This window comes from Lytechinus variegatus, chromosome 10 (genome assembly GCF_018143015.1).
Source record: "Lytechinus variegatus isolate NC3 chromosome 10, Lvar_3.0, whole genome shotgun sequence".
NCBI classification, from domain to species: Eukaryota; Metazoa; Echinodermata; class Echinoidea; order Temnopleuroida; family Toxopneustidae; genus Lytechinus; species Lytechinus variegatus.
The window spans coordinates 21,218,220-21,245,677 of NC_054749.1; the positions used below are offsets into that span (position 1 = coordinate 21,218,220).

At 37.7% G+C, this 27,458-nt stretch overlaps 2 protein-coding genes across 3 annotated transcripts; one reads left to right on the forward strand and one right to left on the reverse strand.

The window, feature by feature from the left end:
* Positions 1-4,115: 4,115 nt before the first annotated feature.
* Positions 4,116-17,749, forward strand: LOC121422497 (thioredoxin domain-containing protein 11-like). Of its 2 annotated transcripts, none has more exons than XM_041617586.1 (10): positions 4,116-4,228; positions 8,901-9,251; positions 10,046-10,265; positions 10,863-11,090; positions 11,704-11,910; positions 12,646-12,714; positions 13,065-13,193; positions 13,749-14,633; positions 15,339-15,569; positions 17,232-17,749. In XM_041617586.1, the coding sequence occupies exons 2-10, from the start codon at positions 9,115-9,117 to the stop codon at positions 17,508-17,510; spliced, it is 2,385 nt and encodes a 794-aa protein (XP_041473520.1). In that variant the 5' UTR covers positions 4,116-4,228; positions 8,901-9,114; the 3' UTR covers positions 17,511-17,749. The 2 variants fall into 2 exon arrangements, with proteins under 2 accessions (XP_041473520.1, XP_041473521.1); XM_041617587.1 differs by lacking the exon at positions 4,116-4,228 and adding an exon at positions 6,248-6,353.
* Positions 17,750-24,210: 6,461 nt separating this feature from the next.
* Positions 24,211-25,736, reverse strand: LOC121422758 (phosphate carrier protein, mitochondrial-like). The gene has a single exon (XM_041617938.1). The coding sequence runs from the start codon at positions 25,712-25,714 to the stop codon at positions 24,644-24,646; it is 1,071 nt and encodes a 356-aa protein (XP_041473872.1). The 5' UTR covers positions 25,715-25,736; the 3' UTR covers positions 24,211-24,643.
* Positions 25,737-27,458: the final 1,722 nt, after the last annotated feature.

Here is a 27,458-nt window from a genome sequence, read left to right on the forward strand (position 1 = left end):
CCTTCGGTCGTCGGTCCACACGCAAATCGCCTCTTAACACGTCTCGGGGCAAAAAGGACATCCTTTAACAGTTTGATTTTGTTTTATCATCCCCGCAAATTTGACCCTAAACACGCAACTTTCCTGGCGAAATAGATACCATTTTTTCATTATTTTTGTGTTTTTGACACCCTTATCACGTTACGTACGTAACGTGCCCTATCTTGAAAAGACATCCCTTTTACGTGTTTTTGGGCGCATGGTATCCACTGGTCAATATAAGTGCCCCCCCCCCCCCCGGGGATTAGAGAGATATATATCCCATTCTTGAACTCCATCTAACAATCTTTACAATATCCACTTTTCATGTCATTAGGCCACTATATAACACTATTATATATCAAGCATTTTTAATTTCAAATTACGCTTTGCATTGTTTAGTTTGATACTCATTGTGTTCATGATTACAAAAGGATCGAGTTTAGAATGCCATCATGTCGCTAGAGCTAGTCACCAAAATTGTGCTCGCTCCACTCGGAGGGGGCGGAACGAACCAAGGGGGGGGGGGGGCAGGGCAAAACAATTCACAGTAAGAAAAGGTGCCCTTTTTCAAAATGGAAATTCCCTTTTTTCAAAATAAAATGTGCCTTTTTTTCCAAAATGTCAATATATACCATTTTGAAGTAAAAAAATAATCAATGCATTTTAGATTAGAAAATGGCAAAATGTTTGACCCTGTGGGCTAATTATTTGCGCTCGCATCAATTATTTTTACAAGAATGCTTAGAATGTCCAGTTTACAGTTTTGAGGTGGAAAATCGCTATATATATTTGGCTCATGTTTCGCATTCTCATAAGGTTCTGTTCCAGGTGGGTGTTTCATAAAGCAGCTGTTCGTAAGTTAAGAGCGACTGGTGATCCTTTCTTGTGGTAAATGGTATAGGCGATGGTTTATAAGAATCAAAGGATCACCAGTCGTTCTTAAAGTCGCCTTAACTCACGAACAGCTTTATGAAACACCCATCTGGTCACAAAAATTACTTAAAATGTCCAGTTTTCAGGTTTGGAATATCACAAATTACGCTTCGCGTGCTCACATTATGAATAATATGATTGGCGAGATATGTATCCTATAAATGCAGTCCTTAACAGCTAGGTTACTCTTTTCTGGTTAGTAAAATTACAGCTCGCTCTGGCGATAATTCACATTATACATTACAAAACTGCAGTGCTCAGAATGAAATGTCGATTTGATCGAACTCACGATTCGCGTTTACAACATCTCGCAATTATCGACCAAAGGCGAAATCTTTCAACTTCAGATTTGATTTTTTTCCCCTTTCACAATCAGAAATCACTTTAAAAGGCTTTGCTTAACTTAACCTGTACACTAAGTACTGAAAAAATACTTCACGCAGGTAATCTCATGGTGAAAATATCCGTTTGCACCAAAATGCCCATTTTGACATAATTTGCCCCCCATGGAAATATGTTTCGCCGCCCCTGGCTTTATATTTATCAACAAAAAATCCCTGGTCATTAATGGTCCTCCAAGTTAACAGTGCTCAATCCGGACTTCACGATCGCATTGATTTCTTTATTGAGATACACAACTCGAGCTTTCAAAAGTGTGCTCAAAACGTCCGGTTTTCACGTTGGAATATTCATTTTTCAAAAATCAGCTCGCGCTTCGCGCTCGCATCATTTCTTAAGGAAGAAACTCGTACAGTATAGGTTTCACGGTAGGCATACACCATGTATCTTTCTTGGACGTTAGCGTTGGTCCTGAAAAGGACCACCCAAACTAGACGTTTCGACAAGTGTAATTGGCTTGTCGTCGAGGAGAATGAACAAAGTTTGTGACTTATATCCAGCCATGCAATCAGAGGTAATCATAATGCAATTAGAAACCGTGCATGCATACGGCACTTTGACAGAGTATATAACGCCGGGGGGGGGGCACTCAGTATATAATGCAAAGTGGGTATATGTGCCGCGGAAGGGACCTCCATTTTTACACTCAAATTTCCGTTCCAATGCAGCAGTTTTGTCTTATTGAGAAAAAGAACAAAGAAAGCCGCTCCAAAGCATAGCATTTTCTTCTTATCGAGAAGAAAGAAATCCGCTCCAAAGCTTCGCATATTTTTCGTTACGCCGTTCCGGTCGCATTGATATGCAACAATGAGCTGCAATTTTGGTGAAAAGCGGCCGCAGCGCGCTGTCCGACCTCGCCTCTGCGCGAGCGAACCCTGCGGAGGCCGCGCTTGCTGCATCATGCTCGCATGCCCGTTCCTGATATGTGCACTCACACGGTAGCGATCAGTTCCAAGGACCCGTTTTCACAAACATTTGTAGTTCGGATGTCCGTAGTCCGAGGACCCACCTTTTAACAATAAGCCCGCTCCAAGGCCCCCGTTTCGTCTCGCCCGCGGCACACCCCTACCACTTTTTTTGGTCGAGTGCCCCCCCGGGATATAACGCCTGTTCTTGCAAACTTTGCCCATTCTCCTGAAGACTTGTCGAAACGTCGAGTTTGGGTGGTCCTTTTTCAGGACCAATTGAAGATACATGGTGTCCCGTGAAACTACTACACTTATTCTTCTTCGCCATGGAAACCTTCATGAGAAACTCATGCATATTTTTCATTATTAGGAAAGTGAATACGGAATTAACCATTTTTTATTTTAAGCCTCGAAAAATCTCGCGCTTCGGATTTACAATAATTTCGGGTAGGGCATAAACAGTTACTCTGGGCGTTAATTTTTCTGGTCTGAATGCTTACAATATTAAAAAAAAATGATCTTGCCCTAGCTCGCATTATTTATTGAAGCGGCCGATCGGGGGAAATGTAAGTGACCCCCCCCCCCCCCCGTATTGGCGAACTGGCTAGCTGGATCAGCCCCGGGAAGTAACGAAACTGATCATCATACTACAAAGGGTTCACTATTTTTGAAGTCGGAACCCCCTCATACAAAATCCTGGCTCCGGGTCCTGGCTACGGCCCTGATTTGGGAATAAAATAAATGCGATGCTTAATTGGCCCGATCTTCTAAGAGGGGATAGTGGTCTTTTAGTGAAAATGTCGGACAAGCAAAATGAAGAAGCTTATGGTCAGAAAAACCTGACAAGCAAAAAAATAAAATAAAATTCACTTATTTCCAATTAAAGGTGATTTTGGGTGACCAAATTAACCCCCCCCCAAAAAAAAAATAGAATGTGAATCTGTCCTATATGTGCTTATCATTGGTAAAAAAGCGGCTTATAAAGCATACCACCCAAATTTCCAGGAGGTCTGTGTTTTTTGAGGGAGGATCATCCAACCTGGCTTCAAAACAAAGGAAAAAGAGAAAGAAAGGGGGGAATGGGTGAATTATTACGCTTCAATCACTATCATTTCTTCGTAAATACAACATTTCATATGCCCCTCAAATTGTTGACTCATTTCAAAGGAAAAATGCAGAGCAGTATTGGTAAGGGTATATCTTCAATATAGTCTTGGGTGAGCGCCGCGACTGTATGAAAGGATTTTAGGCCCGCGATCGATCCGACGATACCCGATGATGATGAGAACCGTTATTACTTCAGTATATATATCCGATAATTTGTTGGAAAAAAAGATATTGATGAAATGCTTTCCATTTTTCCCACTTCTCATCTTTAGATTTTGTTTTCTTCATTTATTATTTTTTCTTTCTTTTATTCATTTTGTCCTCTTCTCTCCAAAATCTTTAAGTTTATTACTTCTGTTATTTTCTATTCCTTATTTCCCCATGTCTTTTGGTCTTTTTATAACATTTTATTTCTGTATTACTTTTTATCTTCTTAATGGAGATAAGAATGGCCCATCTCTGCCCCCCGCCCCCCCCCCCCCCCCGTCCCAGCATAGCTCCCCTAAGCTATAGGCCACCGAATCGACCCCCCTTGCTATGAAAGGTCTTACATTCAGTCGTTCTATTTAACTAATGCTTACATAAATCGAAAATTAGTCCCATTAATTCTTAGGGAATGTCAAATATATTAAAAGTAATATAAGATATAGTAATAATCATTTTCATATCATTTGTTTATACCGCAAATAAGAACGAAATTGCATTTTGATGATATTATGGCCGATTGATGTAGGCTAGATTTAGATGGAATTCATTTTTCTGTAATTGTACGTGGCGAAGTCTGGTTAGCCGGCTAAAATGCTTCATTTTGTGCTTCGTTTAGGTGTCAGATTCAGATAGAACATCGATATTATTATTTTGTAAGTAAAACTCTAGCCAAAATCTATTTAAAGAATTTCTCAGATTATGAAAATAATGGGAGATATTAAATTTATCACCGACAAACAGAGAGGGATATTTGTTTTTTTACGTTAGAAAAGCTTAGGTCGCGTCCTATTTGTACGGTACGGACATCCACCGATTCGTACCGGGCCGGGCCGGGGGCATCAGGCGAGGTAAGTCGAGGAGAGCCGAAAAGGCGCAGGTGGGAGCTCAATACAAGTATGGACTATGGAAATATAAGTTTGGATCGTATTACCGAACACTTTTCATGAATTCAATCATATCAAGCACATTATTCTCATAAAATTCACCAAACTTTCCCCATAAATACAGTCAATGACAGTCGGTATGTAAAAATTCTGCTGAATTCATTTTCTTTCTTTTTTTCGCAATAATTAGTCGGTGTTACTGTTAGTAGGCCTAGGCCTAGTTAGGATATTATATTTATATTATAGTTGGCTTCCAAATCGGACCCCTCTTTGCATGTAAAATATTTTGGTCGCTTGGAAAAGGTTTTTTCAATTCAGATTTTTCTATGATTTTTAGCTCATCCGGCCCGAAGGGCCAAATGAGCTATGAGCTTATGCCGTGGCATGTAGTCCGTCCACAATTTCAAAATGCTGCTTAAAGTCTGATTTCAATTATGTTCGCTTTATATGATAGCACTAGGTGGGGAATTCAAAACGTCTACACAGAATTTCGAAATTCATTACCTTGAAGAAGTACTGGTACTCCCGAAAAGCGTACACGCTGTCCTGGAGAGGGTTAGCATTGTATGCTAATTTATGTGCATTTTTAAAATTAAAAAAAATGCTTCTTCATTTGTTGACCGATTTTGAATTTTTTGCTTCCATCTGGTAGAGCTTCATTAGGTTCACCAAACTTCTACACAGAATTTTGAAAATTTGACCAGAGCAATTTTTATGCTAATTTATGTGAAATTGATTTATTCATATTTTTAAAAATTCACATAAAATGCTTTTTCTTCTTTAATTGTTGACCGATTTTGATTTTAATTCTTCCAGCTGGTAGAACTTCATGAGGTTTACCAAACTTCTACACAGAATTTCGAAATTTTCAGTAGAAAATTATGCTAATTTATGCGAAATATATTCAGAAATCACTTTATTTGTTGACAGATTTTGATTTTTTTTCTTCCATCCGGTAGAACTTCATGAGGTTCAACAAACTTCTACACAGAATTTTGAAATTTTCAGTAGAAAATTATTTATGCTAATTTATGCAAAATTTATTCATAAATCAAAGAAAATGCCTCTTCTTTTGTCGACAGATTTTGAATTTTTTCTTCCATCTGGTAGAGCTGCATGAGGTTCACCAAACTTGTACCCAAAATTTTGAAATTTTGTTTGGAAAATGATTTGTGCTAATTTATGCAAAATTTATTCATAAATCACAAAAAAATTTTTTTTCTTCATTTGTTGATCAATTTAAATTTCATTTGCTTTATATGATAGCTCGTGGTGGTACAAAATTTCAACACAGAATTTTGAAACTAATATGCTTATATATTCATATATATAACTCACAAAATTACTTTATTTGTTGATTGATTTTGATTATTTTTGTTCCATCTGAGAGCTACATGAGATTCACCAAGGTTTTACACAGAGTTAAGAAATTTTGACTAGAAAGTTATTTATGCTTAATTTATATGAACTTTATTCAATTCATAGATCATAATAAATACTTTTATGTCATTTCTACATCAATTTCAATTCTATATCAATTTATATCACCAATATAATTCACTACAGTGTCAATTGTGTGAAATTAAAATTGTGTTAAATTTTGTTGTGTGATGCTGGATGAGCTCCACATCATTGATGTGCTAGTTTCACTCTTGCTTACCTTTGTCCTTATTAGTTGGTACTCAAACTCACCTCGTTTTATCTGCAGTCAAGACCTCTTCCCGCTATGCTAGTGAGAAGCGCTGATACCAGAAGAGGTATTTTAACGATTATCAGCCAATAGTTTGACTAATATAGACTCACAGACCCTTTACTGACCAAATTAACTGATGTCTATGGACAATTACACGCACTAGATCCTGCTCGAAATTTGACTGAATAAAGCCATAATCTGGTATGTATTTCCACTCCCCCATCATATATATGTTCTATATTAGGACTAGATATATTATTCTGAACCTTCTCCATGTTTTTATTTTTCAGTTTTAGTGGGGGTGCATATGGAACTCTTACCTCATCTTTCTAATCAAGGTCCCTTTTGGAGGATGTTGCAAAGTTTTGAGCATATGAAATTATTTTTTTAAGTGTACGATGCGCGCGTTCGATGATACAAGGCCTGTCGGTAATACAATTAAGCCTGAGTCATATCGATTATTTTGAAAACCGGTGTTCGACAGCTCTAATTCGATCGAACATCGATGCATCGAATATTGAAGGCGGGGAAAATTTAGTCTTTTGTTTTTGCGTCGATGCGATGCGCTTTGCATATGCACTACGCACTGACGCTGGCGTTGGCCGGGTGAGCGTTGCACAAGCAGATGACAGCAAAGTTCGTTTGTATTTTCCATGATCACAAAACACACAAAAAAGGCCGGGGACCAAAGCAGAATTCTTCCCAAAATATCTTCAACAATGATATTTGCAGATGACAACATATAAGTTTAAAATGAAACAATAATAAAGACATGAATCACGCAGAGTCGATCCGAATGATTTTCGGTCAACTAGCATTCGCAGTCCATTCACCAGCCCCGTCCGCAGCTAGCTAGCTCTGTACACTCACTCTCCCGAAACGACAGGCGTGCTTGACGTCAGCGCCAGCAAACAAGTGCAATCAACGGAGAGCGCTGTAACTTGCCTGAGATTGTGTAGTTGGATCCAAAATGAGCTCCAAATAAATTTATGGGAATACGTAATTTTCTCTGGATGGTCATTTGAATTGCTATTCAATGCTGATATAACGATTGTGAGGAAAGATTGTGGAATATGAGTTATGACGATGTTCGAGAATTAATCCTGATAATGACAATCCAGTTTTTTAGACGCAATTGAGCATGCAATCAAAATAAATACGAATGTTTCGAATCGAGCCCTAAATTCATCTAAATTATTACGATTTAACAAGATTTTATGGTCATACTAAGAATATTGACGATGTCAGCAAAGTATGTTATGTTCATATGGAAGAATTAATACTGGCCGGATTATTTCTATTGTTATTCCATCTCTGGACGTCTCCTCCAAGCTCCAAGAAAATAAGCACAATGCGCATGCGTGTTCGATGACGTATGACATATTTTCCCATTCATGAAATCTGAGCCCAAAGTTGGGCACAAACTAGCTTCAAATTGATGGGAAAAAAAATCAAACGCAATTTTCTCTGTTTTGTCATGTAAAATGTTATTATATGGTGATATTACGAACTTGAACAGAGTTTTTGCATGTAGACAATGTTCGAGAATCAATCCTGATGTGATGATTATTTTTTTAGACAAGTGCACTAGCTCGAAGTCAAGTCGATCGTCATGAGATGTCCGCCATTGAAAATTGAAACGAAATACAAACGTTTCACATCAAGCTCTAAATTCATATTAATGATTATCATATGCAAATTATTGTTAAATATTATGATTAAATAATGTTCTATGGTCATGATATTAATATTGTTCATGAAAGCAAGATTTATTTTACGTTGATCGCGTCAATTTCCGGCCATTTTCTGGTTTGATTAAAGAACAGTACTGCGCATGCACGATCGATGGCCATGACTTCCATTCATGAATTCATCGTGCATAAATTATCTCGGCACGAGCAGACGAGTAAGACTCGAACTATGATCGAAATAAACTTCAAATTAATGGTGAATAGCATAATTACTCAATCGGTTTCATTTTGGGGGCAATAGAAATCAAGTAAGTAGTAGTAAAGTTGGACATTACTGATATTTTGATGATTGATTGTGTAAACCAAACGAATCGGCCGGCCGACGTATTTTTTTTTTTTCGATGCACCGATTTTGCAAAATCTGCACCGGTGTTCGATCGATGTCATCGAACACCGATTTTAAAATCGATTCGACTCAGGCTTAAATACAATCATTCACTATATGAAGGGGGACCTAAACTTAAAGCTATATATTCTGAAAATCTTCTTAACGCGTCATTCTGTAATGACTGCCCCTTCCTCATCTTCAATCATCTTCAACATGCCCGGTTTTAGATATTACCTATCATCATACACTTTATATTTTTTATAATTATATTAGCAGCTGGGATAGAAGCATTCTGAGGGTCGTATCTCGATTTTTTGGGGGGGAGAATGATTGTTGTGTGCTATTTTAAACCCTCTTGTGATGTTTCATGGCATCTACTAATGCAATGGAGACCATTAAAAGCAGTTCATGCTATAAGAATATATTGTGTGGTTATGTGAGCATAATAGTGGTGATTGTTAATGTACATTTTTTTACTTAGCAGCTCAAGGGGAGGGGGTTTACCTTAAACACCCCTAAATAATACTTTCTAAAGAGAGTTAGAGTAAAGCATGTAATGTAATTTCCTATTTTGAAGCTGGCGACAATCAAATTCCCAAATATTCTAAATCATGCAATGCTACTTTGAATATTGCTGGTAGATCAAATTCTTTCTTTTTTTTCAAATAGGGTTTTATTTCCTATCTGGAGATGGCACCTTGGGGACTTTCTGACTTCTTGATATTAGACCCGTGAGTGCCGTGACGCTCTGCTGATATCAACACCACCTCCAGCGGTCGAAGACATTTGCGTTCTCAAGACAACGCTCAGGGTCCCGGAGCTGGTGACTTCTTGGTGGGTTCTTGAGGAATGTCATTGGTTTACTGCCTACGTCATACTGAGCATGGTGAAGGGTTGGGATTGGCTGAGGAATAACTGGATGCTGCTGAAAGAGATCATGGCTCGTAACCCAGAACTCCTGAGTCTCTTCTTTGCCCTCGTTCTCTCGGGTATCGTCTCTCATTTGGACAATCCTAAAGGGTAGGTTTCTTATTTCTTCTTGAATCTTCTGGAATTGATTTATGGTATCTTCAGAATGAGTTTACCACCCTTATTACGAGGGTGGTATGGCAGCTATTGAACAATTGACCATTTATTTCCTGAAACCATTTATTTATTACCATGAAGTGTATTATTGTGACTGGTCCTCAGTGAAGCTATAGATGTTGTATCTTTTTCTCAACATTAATCACAACATCAGATGTGGTACTGATATGCCATGGATCTTTGTTTACAATTTGCTCACTATGGTGAAAGGCAAGTGTTATTTCTGTAGTACTCAATAGTTTAAACATTGACTCCTGGTTCACTATTACTAGGTTAATGATTAAATATTATGATATTGTGATACATAGCAAAATCTATCTGAAGGTCTATGGCAGCATATTTGATGTTGTGATCGATATCAAGAGAAAGATCAAACAATGGCTTCCCTGAGGTGGCATCGTGTTCTAGTGGTACGACTCTCATTTTTCAGCCTGAGGGACATGGGTTCAATTCTAAGCCATGGCGACGGCATGTTTTCCTTTAGCAAGAGATTTATCTGCATTGTGCTGCACTCAACCCAGGTGAGGTGAATGGGTACCCGATAGTAAGAAATTCCTTGAATGCTCAATTGGCCAATCAAGGTAGCCATGTTAAAGCCAAGGTAATGATAACATTATTATCATGCTATGCAGGGCCTGCAGGGAGAACAGCTTTTGGAACCGAAGTGGGCCACCGTGGGTAAAATTTAACATTAATATTATTATTATCCATTCTCCCCCCCGAAACAGGAGCAAGGCAACCCCTTATGTCATCCCTATCCCTCCCAAGATCTTTGGCCCTCGATCCTCTGTCATTGAGTTTCCTACCGGGGACATGAATTCTGTCAGGAATGTGATAGCGTCAACCGGAGCTGAAGTTTGGATCATCATGTATTATGCCCACTGGGACGCCTACTCATTGGAGACCGCCAAGGAGTTTGAAAAGGCTGCTGAAAAGATGTCCAATCAGGTGAGTCTCAAAAGTCCTAACAAATATTTGTTTGCAATAACAGTGGGACAAAATAGGGTTGGTTGTGATTTTTATTAAAATTCATTTGTTATTTTTTGAGGTACGTTCATATTAAAGCTATTTTCACCTCTTATGCATACGATGGAGACTTCTTGCATATTATCATGGAGCAGTACGCATCCATGATACATGTGCATATAAAATGGATGCCATGGGTTGTTCAGACTTCATCATTCACAAGTTTTACCAACCTTTTCTGTTAAAAAAAATGTTAACAATTTATGAAATGGTGAAAATAGATTAGTTCTTCACATTTTTTCCCTTTTGAAATTGATTGAAATAATGAAATTCGGCAGGTTTTTACTCATGTCGTTCTGGTTGTTGCAAACAAAGTTGTTGTTTTTTGCCTAAGGATGAAAGAATAAACTGCTTAGAGCAAAAAAAAAGGAGCACACCACTGTAGAACTGGATTCATATTCCAACCACACCCCCCCCCCCAAAAAAAACCCTAGTAGGAAAGTGTGATGCATGTCTATGAGTTCTAGACTATATGAGTCAGGAATGTATGAATTTTTCTCATTTCTCGTCTTCCTTTAGGTGCTGTTCATGGCAGTAAACTGTTGGTATCCTTATGGAGGCTGCAGGAATAAGGTGATTGTCCCTTACTTCCCCATCATCTTCACCCATCGAGACAGCCGGGAAGGAATCCAGTATACTGGCATCCAGAGGGCGCCTGAGATGGTTGACCACTTGGAGAGGGTGTGTTCTCCTTTGAAGGTTGTCCAGGATCTGGAGTCTTTGAGGCTGCTGAGAGCACAGCATGATGTAAGAAACTGGAAAAAGTTTGGAACTTTGGACTTGATGATGGCGAGGTGTGGGATGATAAGTAGGAGGAAGGGGAATAGGATGTGTTGATGAATGATGAATGATGATGATGAATGATGATGATGACGACGATGAAAATGATGATGATGATGGTGATGATGATGATGGTGATGATGATGATAGTGATGATGATGATGATGATGATGGTGATGATGGTGATGGTGATGGTGATGATGATGATGATGATGGTGCTGATGCTAATGGTGATGATAATGACAACAGCATTGATGATGATTACAAAAATTTAAAAATTTGATGAGGAGGAGGATGATTTTGATGGTAGTGTGATCATAATTTACATTGTACAGTTCCTTCTTTAAGATGTGAACAGCCAAAACAAGTTTATTTGCACTTGGCTCCTATTTGTACATGTGTATAACCTTTACATTGTTTTGCATAATTGGCACACTTATTTTCACTCATTATGCACCATTCCATTATGGGGAACAATGAATACAGAAGTGGTATCTCACAAGAACCTAAATTCACATTAAAACCGCAATTAACCAGCAAACTTTTAATTCATAAATCTTTAACTTTCGGATTCTTCCAGGCTGTAGTACTTGCCTATTTCAGCTATGAGGGCACACTGGCACCCAAGGGCCTAGCCTCCTTCCAGTGGGCTGCAATGCAGCACCTAGAAAAAGACACTATCCAACCAACACCCTTTGCCATCATTACAAACAAACACCTGGCACGCAGTCTAGGCCTCTCCCATTCAATGAATCTCACCTTACTCAGAAACTTCAATGTATCTTTGGTAAGTCTATGATATATGGTCATGTTTGTAATGCATAGCAAGGAAACCTTCCCTTACAAAGCACGTAATTAATAAGAGCTTTTTTTGTAAATCTCACTTTATGTATCTTGATATCTTGTGTCTAAGAAGAACAGAAAAAAATTGAATCTTTGGTAGCTACGATTTAAAATATAAGAAAGTTATAAATGTGTGAACTTGCAGTTAATATAAGGTTGTTGGCCGGTTTTAAGAGGTGTGATGATTAAGATTAAACAGAGTGCTAGGTGTTATGTTAGTTTTAGATTTTTCTTAATGTGCAGATTTTCTATTAGAATATTTTTCCGGAGCAAAAGCTACAGAATTTCTTCATTCCTCATTTTTACTCTGTGTACTCATGCATATACACACTATTTGGTAACCTCAATATTTTTTTTATTTAGTATATCTGCCATATGTATTTCATAAAATCAAATGCCGAATGATCAATGAATACAAAGTATTTTATGTAAACTACTTTATAGGCTGAATGACACAAACATTTATTTAACTTCCATCTTATTTCTACTGCACTGTTTTTCAAATGATTAACGTGGACACTTGTTTCAAGTTACATTGATAAGATGATTTGCTTTTGAATTGCAATGATTGTACATATTTTATTTTTACAAGCAATCCCAAATAATTAGAGTTTCAGGATAATCATTACACCTTTGATGTTCGTTAACTAGCTGTTGAATTTTTTTCTTTCATTTTCAGTTTTACCCTCCATCACAAGAGTTCAAAGCAAAGCCAATCCTTGAATTTGTGACCGCACATAGAGAATCGGTGAGTATGAATTATTTGTATACACATAGTCTGCTAGCAAATGGTCTAATTCTCAGACCTCTAACACCATAATCTCCACTTGGTCTAACTGTAATTTGGTCAAATGTCCCATTGGTCTAATTTCCTCTTTATCTACTTATTGTTTTGCACTTTGTCATATATGAACATATTTTCATGAACACTTCATCTGATCATATACTAAGTGGTATTTCAAGCAGCTGTAAAAGAAGTAAACTGATCTGGAGTAATTAATGTGTGATAAAACAATATCTTATGCCTTTTTTTGCTATTATATTCACTATGCTTTCAAGATTTGTGCTTGTAATTGTCATTATTTTAATCCTTTTCAGATGGTGCAATGGATATCCCCACCCGGTCTGAAGAGTACAATCTTGTCTTCCCATGTCTTCACTCGCCCCACCCTCATTGTTTTCACTCCTCACCAGCATGATAACGTCTTTGCCAATTACTTCATGATGGTAAGAAATAAAAGGAATAGCTAATTTGAAGTGTTGGTCACTGCCAGGGCCCTGTAACATCAAGGAATGCAATTGACCATTGAGCCGATTTCAATGATTGATTGTATTGATTACTGTGTGTGATCAAATGTAAAAGTAAGTCCTACGATCAATCTCTGATATGTGATCAATTACTTCCTGACTACACAGCTTAAGATTTGTAGCACATCGTATTTGGCAAAATGATATGATTATGAGCATGCCTGAGGCAGCCGCTCTTACATCCTCTAAATTCTCACAATGGTTCTGGCCAATTTACCATCAAAACAATTATTTTGATTCCTTTCTTGAAATGTGATGCCACAAAGGCAGAGTTGGTGGATACTGTCTTGTCCGACTGCTTTCTGGTGTCTTCCCTAAATCTGGCCTCTTAGCAGCACGTGACAGAATTATGGGAGAATGCATAGGACAGTAAGGACACTGTCACCTTTCTTAAATTAGCATTGCAAATCTAAAGCTACCCATTATCAAAAGATGACTTGATATAGATTTATATACATTTATATACCTATACAGTTACGTGAAGCCACCCTAGAATACTACAACTGTGCCAATAACTCCTACATCCACCAACTGCAGAAGGTTATCCAGGAAGAGCGTAAGAAAAATGTCCCTCAATCTTCAGACTCTTCTACTTGCAAACCCAGTGAAGATTGCGTAGATCAGGTTTCATCAGGAGACAATGACTGCTGTCAGACCCTGGCCTCCAGAGGGCGTATTGAATCTGTTTCACGTGCGAGGGGTAACGTTTGCGAGATCTGCGAGACCTTCAGCCAGTCATTACAGCCATTCACCGACCCATGCACCTATCTTACATCGAGTTCAGGTTCGCCTTTGCTTCTTGATGCAACCATTGGCGTCACTGCATCAAGCAATGCCTGCCTCTACCTGAACAACTTCTACAGCCCTTTCAGCCACTATCGCCTCTGCTGCCAGGATATCGACCCCTTGACCTGTGACCTTTGCTCTCCATTCCATTCATCCCTGCATAAACATTCCCTTTTTAGTGGATCAATGCATTCACCCCGCACACAAACTCTGGAGAGTCATTTTGCTCCCCAGCATAAAATGTTTGATTGTTCTCAGCGTCTTTCAAAGGATCATATTGATTCTTTTACAATTGTTGATCACAATGCTGCAACCTCAAGTGGTGATAATGAACAACCCCAACATAGTCAATCTTCCAGGACTACAGTATTTAGCCATCAGGAAAATGATTTGGAAGCATACTCAGAAGGTCTTCAGAAAAAATTTGAACATCTTGGGTGCAGAACGAATAGAACGTTAGTTTTCCGTGCAATGAGATCTGAATATTTTTGGTCAATGGCAGATCGACTCGGACTATCATCGCAATATCAACATAAAAATGCAAGTGTAGGCGTAGCCATTGTAGATATACAGGTATGTCATGTGGCATTTAGTTGAATATTTCATGTTCAGAGCTTGATGGATGTGATACCTACCGGTATACAAGAAAGACTATTAATCTATTTGGATGGATGATTTTCTGGTCTACCTTTGATTGGGATCAGTTGAACCGTACTCTGAGGGATACTGATCAAATAGATATGCGATCACTTTACTTTTCCACCTTGAGATTTTCAAATATATCAGAATTCTGCAAGGGGTCCAAATAAATCCATTTATGTAGAAGAGTTGTAAAAGATGACCATCTACCAACCAATGAAATGGGAAATACTGCCAGTAAATCATGACAATGGTGGTTTAGTGGTGATGGTGCTGGTGATGATGATGATGGTGATGGCAACGATGATGATGACAATGATGATGATATGATGATGATGATGATAACGACAATAAGGATGAGCAGAACGATGATGGTGCTGATTATGATGAGGAGGAGGGGGATTATGATTAGGATGGTGAGGATGAGGTCGAAAGGAGCATGAATTACTGTATGGAACACATGATATCTAAGAGAAATAATATTAAAAATTTGACCTCAATGATCGATGATCAGGTCCTATACATTTTAGTACTTTCCATGATTTTTCTTTTGTGAGAGATCAAAAGCTTAACTTTAACCAAACAAAGATGAACTTTCATGATAAAAAATAATATTATGTCAACCATTTTCCTCTCCAGAGTGAAACCCACCATATCCTTCCATTGGACCAATCAGGTTTATCCTTACCACTCCTGAAGCAGTTCATCATCGACTACACCGAGTCTCTCCTACCAAGACATAGACATTCTACCTCTCCGTCCAGTACTTCACCCAGCACCTCAAGATGCACCAAGGCATCGGATGATACAGTATGCATTACAGAGGTCACAGAGGCAACATATGAGGATATGGTACTAAATACAAGCAAGGTAATTTTACGCTCAACCATTGTAAGATCTAAGGTGATCGAAATGACACCAGAGACCTGTAACATACACTTAGCGATTGATCTTGGGGTTGATTTCTACGATCAATTGCAATGATTGTTGTGCCTGAGTAATTATAGAAGTCTGCCCCATGATCAATTGCTAAGCTCTTGGTGGTGTGGTGAGAGGGCCACATTCTCAGGTGTCAAAAAGCATTGGCGAAACACATGTTTTCTCCTTGAGGTAAGACTGTCCACTTTTAATTTAGATTCTGGTGAACATTTGAGAAATCTTTAAACCTTCAGTTGGGAAATAATTTTTCAAATAGTCGGATACACATATCTCTCCCATTTTTATTTTTTCTGTGGAGGCTTTTTGTCCAGGATCCAGTCATGTTTATGATTTATAGTGCATTTCACTACATTTATTGATCTGTCTCACCCCCATATAATCTTCGATTTATTTCCTTCACATCCGGTTTTCTAATTCCAAAGGTCTTTTTTCAAAACAAACTTTTTAATCAGACATATGTCCTACTAAAATCCAATGACATCAGATTCCTTCTGGGGAGCGTTTCATGAAAGGACTTTTCGGACGTTTTATCCGACAAGTACTGTTTTATCCGACAGTTACTATGGTAACAGTGACTCTCAGCCAATCATTATCAAGGAAAGCTGTCAGATCTGACAACTTGTCGGACAAAAATGTTGATGAAACGCTCCCCTGAACTCTGGTTCTGCTTTACTGAATGTGCCTCTTTTATCTTTTTGTTTACATAAATAGCATTTTAGCTAATTAACATTGGATGCTGAATTTAAAAAAAAAGAAATAGGCTCCTTGTTAACTTAAGCACAGTTACAATTCTAAATTCAGAGGTCTCAAGTATATGATAAATATTTTGTCACATTAGACCATAATGGACTTTCATAAAGATGCTTGTAAAGCTACACATGACTATAGATATGACTGGAACATGTTCTTAAGTATTATACAACACCTTTTTAGCTTGTTGTATGCGAGCAAATGGGAGGCTGAATGTCAAACATTAGTACCGTTGCACGCGTACCATCGAAAATTTTCCTGTCAATAATGAAAAGTTGCTCAATCATTATAGAAATTAGAATTCAATGCATTGTTGCTTAGTAAGTGCAGGTGCAAAACGCGTAGGGCTTACTGGCTAATTGCGCATTGCTGCTGCTGATCAGATGCACGTTTGAGGGATTTTGCGTTTTGCTTTCAATAATTCTTTCTTATTTTCATAGATTAACGTAAGAAAAATTTATTATTATTCATATTTTTTGCTTACTTCCAAGGTGTTGTACAACACGAATAGCGAATATTCTTATTTGTGCAATTGTGTAACATTTTGCATTCGGTGAAAGAAAGATGCACTCTATTTAACGTGGCTAATGTCTTGTCAAATAGAGCATCTTTCACCTTATGTGAAATCTCGCACCATCGCACTCATGCCTATTCGTTATTTGTATACTGAGTTGGGTACAAAGGGATACATCATTTAGCCCAAGAAGGGTCACCAGTCATGTGTAAGATCATGTGTAACTTGTAATCAGCTTTATGAAACATCCTCTCCCACCCTCCCCCCTTAATTTTTTTGTTTAAAGTCAATGCCTCAACTAAGAACCCATTATGTTCCTTTTCTTCCAGGATGTCTTGCTGTTGTACTATGCCCCCTGGTGTGGATCCTGCATCAGAATCCAACACATCTATCTTAAGCTTGCTGCCCTCTTCAGATCACATGACAATCTACGTGTCGCAAGAATCAACGGTGACCTCAATGACCTTCGCTGGCACCTCCTGACCCCAGCATATCCCACAATCCTCTTCTTTCCCGCCCACGATAAATCAATGAGCGTCAGGTTTCCCCAAGAAAGTGCAATCACGCTTCCAAATCTTGTTGATTTTGTGTTGAAGCATAGTAGGTGAAACTAGATTAATTCAAGATTTATTTCTTTGATTTTAAGCAATTTACACTGTAGGTGGTTTCAAACCGCCTCGATCATAAGAATCCCTGTTAAATTACGAGAGCTATTTTAGGCTGAAAAATACCCATTAATTATTCCTGCATTCACACCACCCCGAAACACACCCTTTTGGATAAGTTCCTGAAGTTACGAGCATGCGCAGTATGGTCTGATAAGCAGGCAAGCAGCCACCCACGGCGCCCGCGTCCAACGACACGCTGGGCTTAAAGTTCCTGTAAATTGCTTTCACATTGCCAAAATACCTGCGACCTTGGAAAAATCCCCACGAAAGTTCTCGTAATTTCGCCAAGTACCTACTATTTAACGGGTATTTTCTTTCAGGGAAATTACGTGTAGTTTGCTATCACATTACCTGGTATTTTCTGATCCCAATCAGAGAATACCTGGAACTGACGAACTTCGAGGCGGTCTGAAACCACCTTGTATTTTTTTGTCATTTGATTGGTTCTATGGCAATTGCTCCACTGGCAACCCTAACCTTTTACCAGAAAAAAAGCTTGGAGCAATTGTCAGAGGAACCAATGTTGTGTCCATCATTTGAACAGTATCTTTAATATTCCAAAAGTTAATATTCTTGATTGGTCATCTTGAAGGTCAATCATTAGTATTAAAGAAAGATATGATTTCCTGAATGTTGATTCTGAAGCCCCCTTCAGACTTGGCAGAAAAAAGCATGGCATTTTTTAAAAATTGTATTCAGATGTGGCGAGACAAATCTTTTCATTTTATGTTAATAAAAAGTACATTAAGTCCAAGAAAATTATCAAAAATTTTATGGAGATACTCCTGAACTTGTATTGCCATCAGTATGATGTCATAATAATTCAATTCATTTGTCAATCTGGACTGATTGTGATGTGCTTTTTAAACTTGATTTATTTTGCCTTTTATTCAGTCATTGTTCTCAGTTGTCGCCTTGTGACAAACAAAAAAAACCTGTAGCCCCTTTAATATGTGTTTGACACCTCCATCCCATTGTAAACTCTAAAAGGTTTCCATGGCGAAGAAGAATAGTGTAGTAGGTTTAACGGTACACCATGTATCTTTCTTGGACAAATGTTGGTCCTGAAAAGGACCAACCAAACTCAATGTTTTGACAAGTGTTCCTGAAGACGACAAGAACACATATTTCAACCATCGAGTTTGGGTGGTCCTAATCAGGACCAACATTTGTCCAAGAAAGATACATGGTGTACTGTGAGACCTACTACACTATCTGTCCCATTGACTTTCAACACGTGAATGTTGCTACGCTCTATGGCCGAGCCTCGTCTATCGTACCATTTCTGTATAAGCCTTGATTCTTCTTATCGTATGTAGCTGACACTCTGCGATATCAACTCTTAATAGCAACATATTCCTTCCAAGTACCCAGATGTGCCGTTAGGGGTACTTCCGGTGCAAATAACTGATCATTGTTTGCCAGCATTACAGGAACATGGGACTGTTTCAAAATCCCTTCAGCTGTCAAACTGCCAACCTGTGACATCGATCCATGCTCGTGCAAACAAATTAAAAATCTTGTAAAGCTAGAGCAGCGATGAAATTCACACTTTCACAATCAGCTTGAGTTAGCTAGCTGTATATTATAATGCTGAGCAGAGCTGCTGCACTAACGGTGACCAGAAGTGCATGTCCCAGCAAACTTACCTTGGATGTTGGCATTGATTGTAGATACAGTCGAATATCGGCTGAATGCAATACTTCAGGGAATTGACTTTATATATGCTGCTTGTATATTAAAAAAAAGGAATTTCATTGAAATAAATCAAAGATTTTATTTTATGCTGAAATCTCTACCAATATAGATTAATTTGTTTGATTAAAGATTGAAAGGCTGACTACTAAGAGAGTTATATCATATAATTCACTAAATGTGATATTAGGACAATTTTTTTGCCAGCCAAACCAGTTTCATAAATACTTGTATCAATTACCAATCGCCAAATCTCCCCATGAATACAAAGGGCATATGAGTTTACATCTTTCTCGATCAGTACATGTGATAATAATTTTGTGATTAATCATCCTTAGGAAATTTATCAAGATTTGTTTGTATATATTTGTAATTCTTGTTCATAAGGACATATTATTTGATTTTAAACATTCTTTAATTCATCAAGGTGTATGGTTCTATTTTGAATCAGGATTTTGTTACTAATCTTGCCAACTCAATTATAAAGTACCATAGGTTACTTGATTGATACTGACAAAAATGTATTGAGATCATAGATATGCACCAATAAATTATTCTGACTTTGACAATAGTTTTGACCATTATTTTGGGAACTAGAGATTGAAGTTTGTAACGATGGGTAAATGTAACTGAAAACTCAGAGGCTCTTAATTCACAAAAGATGTTTTCTGAAACCTTAGTTTGCAATAGATAAGGCAGATTGAGTGTAGAGCTAGCAGTACATGTAAATTATGGCAGTAACATAGGAGGAAGGTCTTTGTTTTGGTCACAGGGTGCTGAATTATTTTTTTTCTGGTGTGAGTCCATTGTTTATATGAACTGATTGTAGACACATTCATTCCCCTCTATTGATTTAGTTTCAGAATAAGAATGGACTCAAACCACAGCAACAAGTGTGAGTTTGAAAAGATGGGGCTGCACTACCCAGTACCCACAGCATCACTCTTCTTATGTTGAAGAGGTACTAACCATACATGCCCCAAAACTGAACTTGGTATAAATACAACAAAATTGGTATTCAACCATGAAGAATTGTAAAGTGGATTGTGATTTATCACCATCTTGTGCAGTTTCATGGAGAAGAATCAAGGAAAGTGAAAACAAAATATGGTATTTTAGTTTATGAACTTTCTTGAGATAAATCGGAATTGATAATAACAAAAAGGACTTGCGTTCCTAATTAAACTCATATCCTAGAGTTGACAAAATAATTGCCGATATGGTCTGATTTAGGCAGTACATTACATGTTTAAATCCCATTTCTTTATCAAAGCTTGTCAATGTTATCTATATATCAGTAAGATATCAGTAGAAAAAGAAGCTGATAGGTATATTGCTATTATAACAGAGGTATATTTTCCTTGTTATATGATATTTTCATTTATAGTATGTAGTTCCAATCATGCCATGAAATTAACTATAAAATCTCTATGTAGTCTGTAGATTTCTAATATTTGCTTACTACTTTAAAACCTGTGTTATAGTCTTCTCATTTGATATTTACAGAAGTTTAAAAATTGCATAAAATTCTCCTTGCTATCTTGGTTTGGCAGAAGGAATAGATGAAGCATTAATTGATTTGTCTGTGGAAGGTCATCGATCTAAATAAATATTCTTAGCTGTAATTTTGTGCGTCAGGAATTTAAGACGCAAAAGAAAAATTTGTGTGTAAAATTGAATATTTATTTCATTGTTAAACTTGATAAGGGATATCAAAAGTTTACTCATAGCACATTGTATCCTTTGGAAAAGGTGCTATTTAAATCTATTCATTATTAAAACAAAAAAATTATCACAAGAAATGCTTGCTAGTCATAAAGCTGTGAATTGAGTTGTGTGTAACTTAATGCACAGCTTTATACCCACAGGTATGTTTCTTACTTACCAAGGAGTGTGGAATTTTTACACCTGATTATACATTTATGGACTTCAGTTTTGTTCAAATCCACAGCTGTGTAATTGTAAAGGTAATTTAAATTCAGTCGCGACTGTTTACTTTTAATAGAGATATATGCAACGTGATAGAATAAAGTTGCCATATATGTAGATGCTTATCAATCTCGACTGATTTTAGAATCATTATGTTTATTGAAAATATCATGTCGATGTTTATGAAGTAGATACACATTCCAGCTTATGTCTGTTTTCAAGGTAAAATATCCATTCTCTTTTTTTCAAACAAAAAATACAACAATACTTTAAAGTCAATGCTAGAGCCCATTTCCGAACCAATCTTTTTTTTTGTTATCATTGAGAGTGATAAAACGAAAGTACTTTTTTGACAATTTTAATAGTATTTTTGAATAATTCTTAGTCACCTACTCATATTATTTTTCAATTTGAAGGCACTTATATTCAACTTTTTTCATTTATATTTTGTTGCTTACATTATGTTTAATTTCTTGCTGTCACAGTAGGTATATTCAGACCAACTTAATCATCAGAAAACCCATAAATTTAAGATAACTTATTCAAGACTCAAAATATCTGATAATTATTTTCTGTATTCATACCAACCAAACCGAACAGCAGACTAAATTATCAAAGCTATGAGCATGTGCAGTATGGTCTGATCAGTAAGGCGAGGCGTAAGCGGCCAATGGCGCCCACGCCCAACTACTCGCCAAGTTTTTCGTTATTTACTTTCACCCTGCGACCTTGGGAAAATCCCTGTAAAGGTTCTCGTAATTTTGACAAGTACCTTCTATTTAGCAGGTACCTTCTTTTGGAAATACAAGTATTTTGCATTCACATTTTCAAAAGACCTGGTATATTCTGATTGGGTTAGATCAGGGCAAATTCCTGCAAATACCTGGTTTTCTTGAACTTTGAATAGGTCTGAATATGCCTTATATATTTATTTATAGTTTTAGAAAGTGGGCCCTACCTATAAAGGACTGTATTTTTATTCAGGGTCATCCTAAAGACTTCATTTACAGATCCCCAAGAGACATATCTGTAACAGAAGGTATTTCTTTTGCACATGTATATTTTGTGGTGCTGAAACTAATTCAACATTTTGTGGTGCTGAAACTAATTAAGCACTTACTCTGAGAAGACACATCCTCAACCATAAAGGCATGAGACAATAACAAGTATTCTAGAAAACAAAATCAGCATCAACTCGGTTTCAAAAAAAAAAATTCCGCTACCCATTGTGAGATAAGACACCTTACATAAAAGTAAGATCAGTATCTGTTACACAGGCACCCCACAAGTACCTTTCTATTGCTAATCACATTCACCATTGACAAAACTATGGGGATACCGGGAAGCTGCTGCATTTTTCAAAGACACAAAGGTCTCACTGTGACTCTCTTACTTCCCCTGTTTTTGTCTTGGATGATTGTGAAAATTGGTGAATTGATTGAAAAGACACTTTCATGCGTGAAAGAAATGGCTCTTACTCATTGGAAAGGTTCCTTGGTTCAAGTAAAAATGGAGTACTGAGTAGCAGTATGGGCCATAGTTTTATATAGTGGCTTTCATTGTTTCTTAAGTTCATCAATCTTCTAGATTAACATTTTATAAGCCAGTTCATAGTTCCACTCTGTATGTGATCAGAAGATTCTGCGTATGATCAGAGGAAGGCCATTTGTACTAAAGTGACATGGTGGTTTAAAATTTAATGAGAAAAGCACCAACTTTGGTATCTTTATTTTCATATATTCTTTTGAATTGTGATTGTCATTTACATCCACAAAAACAGCAATGCATCCAGAAACGACTGGTATTTCACAGTTTGCCAAGTACATTGTACAACAAGCTATAATATGCATTCAAAGTAGAAATGCAACAATTAACCTTCATAGAGTGTTCATTGGTGTGCTATTCTAGTTACCTGGTCTATTCAATTTCTTCATCCTGCTATGGAAGGCATGCTTACATAATATCTTCCTTTGAACTCTGCCTATCACGATGAAAAAACATGAAAGGTCATTTGACAAAAATTGTCCATGAAGTAATTACGAACTAGTCTATCGTGATAATCCCAACTCTTTGGAAAAGAGATTGATATAAGATGGACATATCTATACTTAATGTTTATTCATTTGTAACATGACTACAAATAAGAGAAGGCAGTCATGAGTGGTGTATGGGATGGTCAGTAATTATTATTCTACATTAAGAGGGAGATATATTGATAAATTGTGAATTTTATATATAAAAGAGAAGAAACAATAAATATATGGACATTGCAGTTTGTGTAGCATCTATTGTTTCATTTCTACGATCAATACATGCGAGTACATGTTAAGTCTGTCTAGTATCACTTGGCACTACAGAAGTCTGTTCAATTGTGAGGAGATTTGATACAAGAGATAAAAATTACATGATGGTATCACTTTGGAGCTGTTTCACAATGATTTTCATGTTAAGTTGTATTTAAATTCAAACAATCACATGGTTTTTGACACCTACTCTTGGTGATGACTGTGCAGTAGGGCACGTTTCCTTTGCATGATTTGGCCATTGATCAGTTAGCCATCTATAGACCTAGGTGAGTCAACCCAAGCCAAATCATTTTGGGACCACACGAATCCATTTACCTTATAGGCAAAATATTAATTTAAAAAGATAGATGTATATATGTTTGCACAATATGTGGCCTGTTTCATAAGACTTGTTACAATAACACATTTGCAATAATAGATTAAAGCTACTGACGTCATCTGATTTGATTGGCTGGTAGTATACCTTTGATATAAATTGTGCATTTGTTATTATAGCAAGTCTTTGTGAAACAGGACCTTAGTCTAAAACCTGCTGTGACCCAGGTAATTTACCTTAGTGAAGGTTGGCTTATGCAGACTTTATTGGAAATAAATTTTTAATTTAGTGGGACTTCAGGTCAGACATCACTCTTTGTGAAGCTGCTGAAGCACCCGAGGTTCATCAATTGTGAGATTGACTTGGGCAGAGATAACTGGGAATTAATTCTGCAGTTATTGATTCTCCTTAGAACAGGTGGTGAACATTCAATACAAAACATCCTTCATCTTGTTATCACATCTTAAGCAAAATATGATATATATCACAGATTGAAATGTCAAGTCTTGAGGTATCGAATTAATCTGTCATATACAAGCACAAATCCATACAGGTCATGAACAATTTCATCTACAATTAAGAAAGCCAAGGACCTTTATGAAATCTTGGATATCTTTGAAATGTCATATAGATTGAAATTAGGCATGAGAAGATGCAGCTTATTGGAGGTATTACAAATCAATCTTGCAATCATAAACATTCATTGGGTGCTATCACATAAAAAGGCAACTGATGTTTCTCCTACTTTGTTTCCCATATTAAGCATATCAAGATGCCATCAAATAAACCGAGGCATTATAAAGGATTTGGGGAATTATGAAATCATATCAATTTTTGTCAGAGTTTAGTTTAGCTTTCAGGCTATCGGGCATTTCAGGTGGTGGAGGTCGAGGCATACGGAAGTAGATCTTGAACGAATCATAGATAAACCATTGCAGTGCGGTCAGGGTACCTATCATGACGACCCTTGGTCCAAACCCCTTCCATAGACCTGACATCCCAAGAGACCTAGCTGCTTGGACCATGGTACTTCCTTCATCTTGGTTCAGCTTGGACACAACAGAATCTGCAGGATGGGATACAAGGACACAGAAGACTCCAGCTATGTAGCCTCCGACAAAGGTCACCACCAGTTGCTGGGGCTTGGTGCATTCGTCCCGAGGCTTGGGCACGACATACTTATACAGGGCTTCCACCGTGCGTTCAAAGCAAGCAAACTTCATCATGGTGTAGGGGATCTGACGGAACCAGAGTGGTGTCAGACCTTTGTAGAAGCTGTAGAATCCTTCCTGTGCCCACATCTTTGGCAGTGCTTCCCGCAGAGTTCTAGCAAAGCCTGGTTGTGTCTGCATCCTGACCTTGGCAGCTTCCATTGGACTCAGGGCGATGTCTGCAAAGAATTCTGCGCTGGCACTTGCAGCAAGGTAGACAGAGGTTCGGTACTTGTAAGACCACTCTTCTCCCAGAATGGCACAGTACTTGATCTTAAAGAACTCGTAAAGTCCAAACTTGTGCATGCCCTGCAGAGAGTAGCCAATTGCTGTTGGTGCCCAGCCAATTGCAAGTCCTCGGATGCCATCATTGGCAATGGTCATCCTGAAACCATGGATTGTATTCTTAATTGCTGGATCAACCTGCATCCTCGTCTTGATAATATCTAAAGGTACCACACCAGTGTGGGTGATTCCACAGCTCAATATCCCTGCCAGTCCACACATGGCAAGGTATTTGTTTGATCCAAACTTTATCTCTGACTGCAGATCATCCGTGGATACTGCTAAAAGCTGTCTTGGGTATAGAGCTTCTTTCCTATATCTGCAGATTTCGTATCCTTTTGCTGGAGGTTCCTTCAAATTTCCCTCCAGAACTGAAGATTCAATACTTGTTTGGTCACCCATAATAATAAATTCTTAACTGTGTAAATACAGTATGTGTAAGCAAGGTCTTTTTAGAAATGGCCTTTTGCAAGACAGTAAATACATACAGGCATCTGCTGGGTGTACTGCATCTGTTACTTAGAAGGCTCGTATTGCCAATCTAATAAACGGTATTTAAATTTATATTTTCCAAATATGTAGGATATGGTACACAGCTTATTCCTCTGATCCTTGAAAAAATGTTGACACTAAAACTTCCGTTTTTGTGGTAACCCTGTACGGAAAGTGTCTTGGTTTAATACCAATGTTAATGTAACTCAAATAGAGAACGAAGCATAGCCACTCTGATCATCTTAATATTGTATGTCCATTGAAAAGATTTGTCCGATTTGAACCAAGCCAAAATCACCAATCGGTCCTCGATGCCGGATGAGCACAAGGCATTACCCAATGATGTAGCAAATAATCAAGTTGTGGTATGCACACAAGTTCCTGAATTATGACGTTGGATCCTCGCAAAGTGTAAACGATTGCGCTCAGATCTTGACCTAATGCCCCTTGCCCTTTGATATCGTAGTTAATATTTATCAATGAAAGACTGACAAGAATGCTGTTTACGAACACGATTATTTCTCTTTTTTAATCATAAATTTGTCAATAATGAACAACAGACACACAGCGTGTACAGGTTATATCGTTTCCCATATAAGCAGTACTATGAATTGGTCTTTAGAATTGGTTCTTTCGAATAGCTTGTATATAAGCACAATGGGCATAAATGAAAAAATACCGCCATTATTCCCTATAGCTCACAACTTAAAATATCATGCATTATATTCAACGATGCATGAAGATCGACATGATGTATTTCCGCTTTGAATTTCTTTTTTGTTTTGGTTTCTGTTTGTTATTATCTGTTTGTGGGCCGGGGCCGGTGCTTATCCCAGCCGATCAATGTTGTTTCATAAAAAAATAATAAACGAGAATTAAATCACATATACTGTTTGATTGGCTCAGAAACATTTTGCATGTTCAACTTTAACATGTTTAAGCGGACTTCTTTTCACTTACTGGTCAAAAAATGATAAATGACATGTTAACTTCGGGCCATGATAAATCCATTATCCATAATAACTTGATTAATATAGGCTTATCCAAATGACCGGGATCCAGATGACGGGCGGTGAAGGTAGGGAAATCGCAGATTTGATTCAAGACAAGACAATTATTTAGACGACATGTATTCAGCTGTCAATTAGAATTTTTCAAACCGATATTATTGATCTCCGTTTTATCACGGATTTTCCCCCCTTAACAGTGGCGTAACAGGCGCCCCTCCCTCCCCCAATAGGCGGCGGAAGCGGGGGGGACGTGTCCCCCCGCTAAATTTTAGGTGGGGGGACGGTCCCCCCCCCCCACTAATTTTTTTTTGGTAACCTTTTTTTTTTTTTTGCTTGTCAATTTTTTTTCCTGCGTCCCCCCCTAAATTCACGTGGCCCCCCCTGAAACGTGTGTTGTCCCCCCCCCCTAAAATTTAAAATTTTTTACATGTGTCCATCCCAAAATTTCAGGGGACATGCACCCCCTAAAAGTAATTGGCTTCCGCCGCCAATGCCCCCCCCCCCCCGGCCCTGGCGGAGTTCACCGGTAAATTTTAAAAAACGGGAAAAGAAAAAAGGTGGAGAAAGAAAAAAGGGAAAGGGAAAAAGAGGAAAGAGAAAATGAAAAAAAAACTAAGAAAAAATACAAAAAGGGAAACGGATCA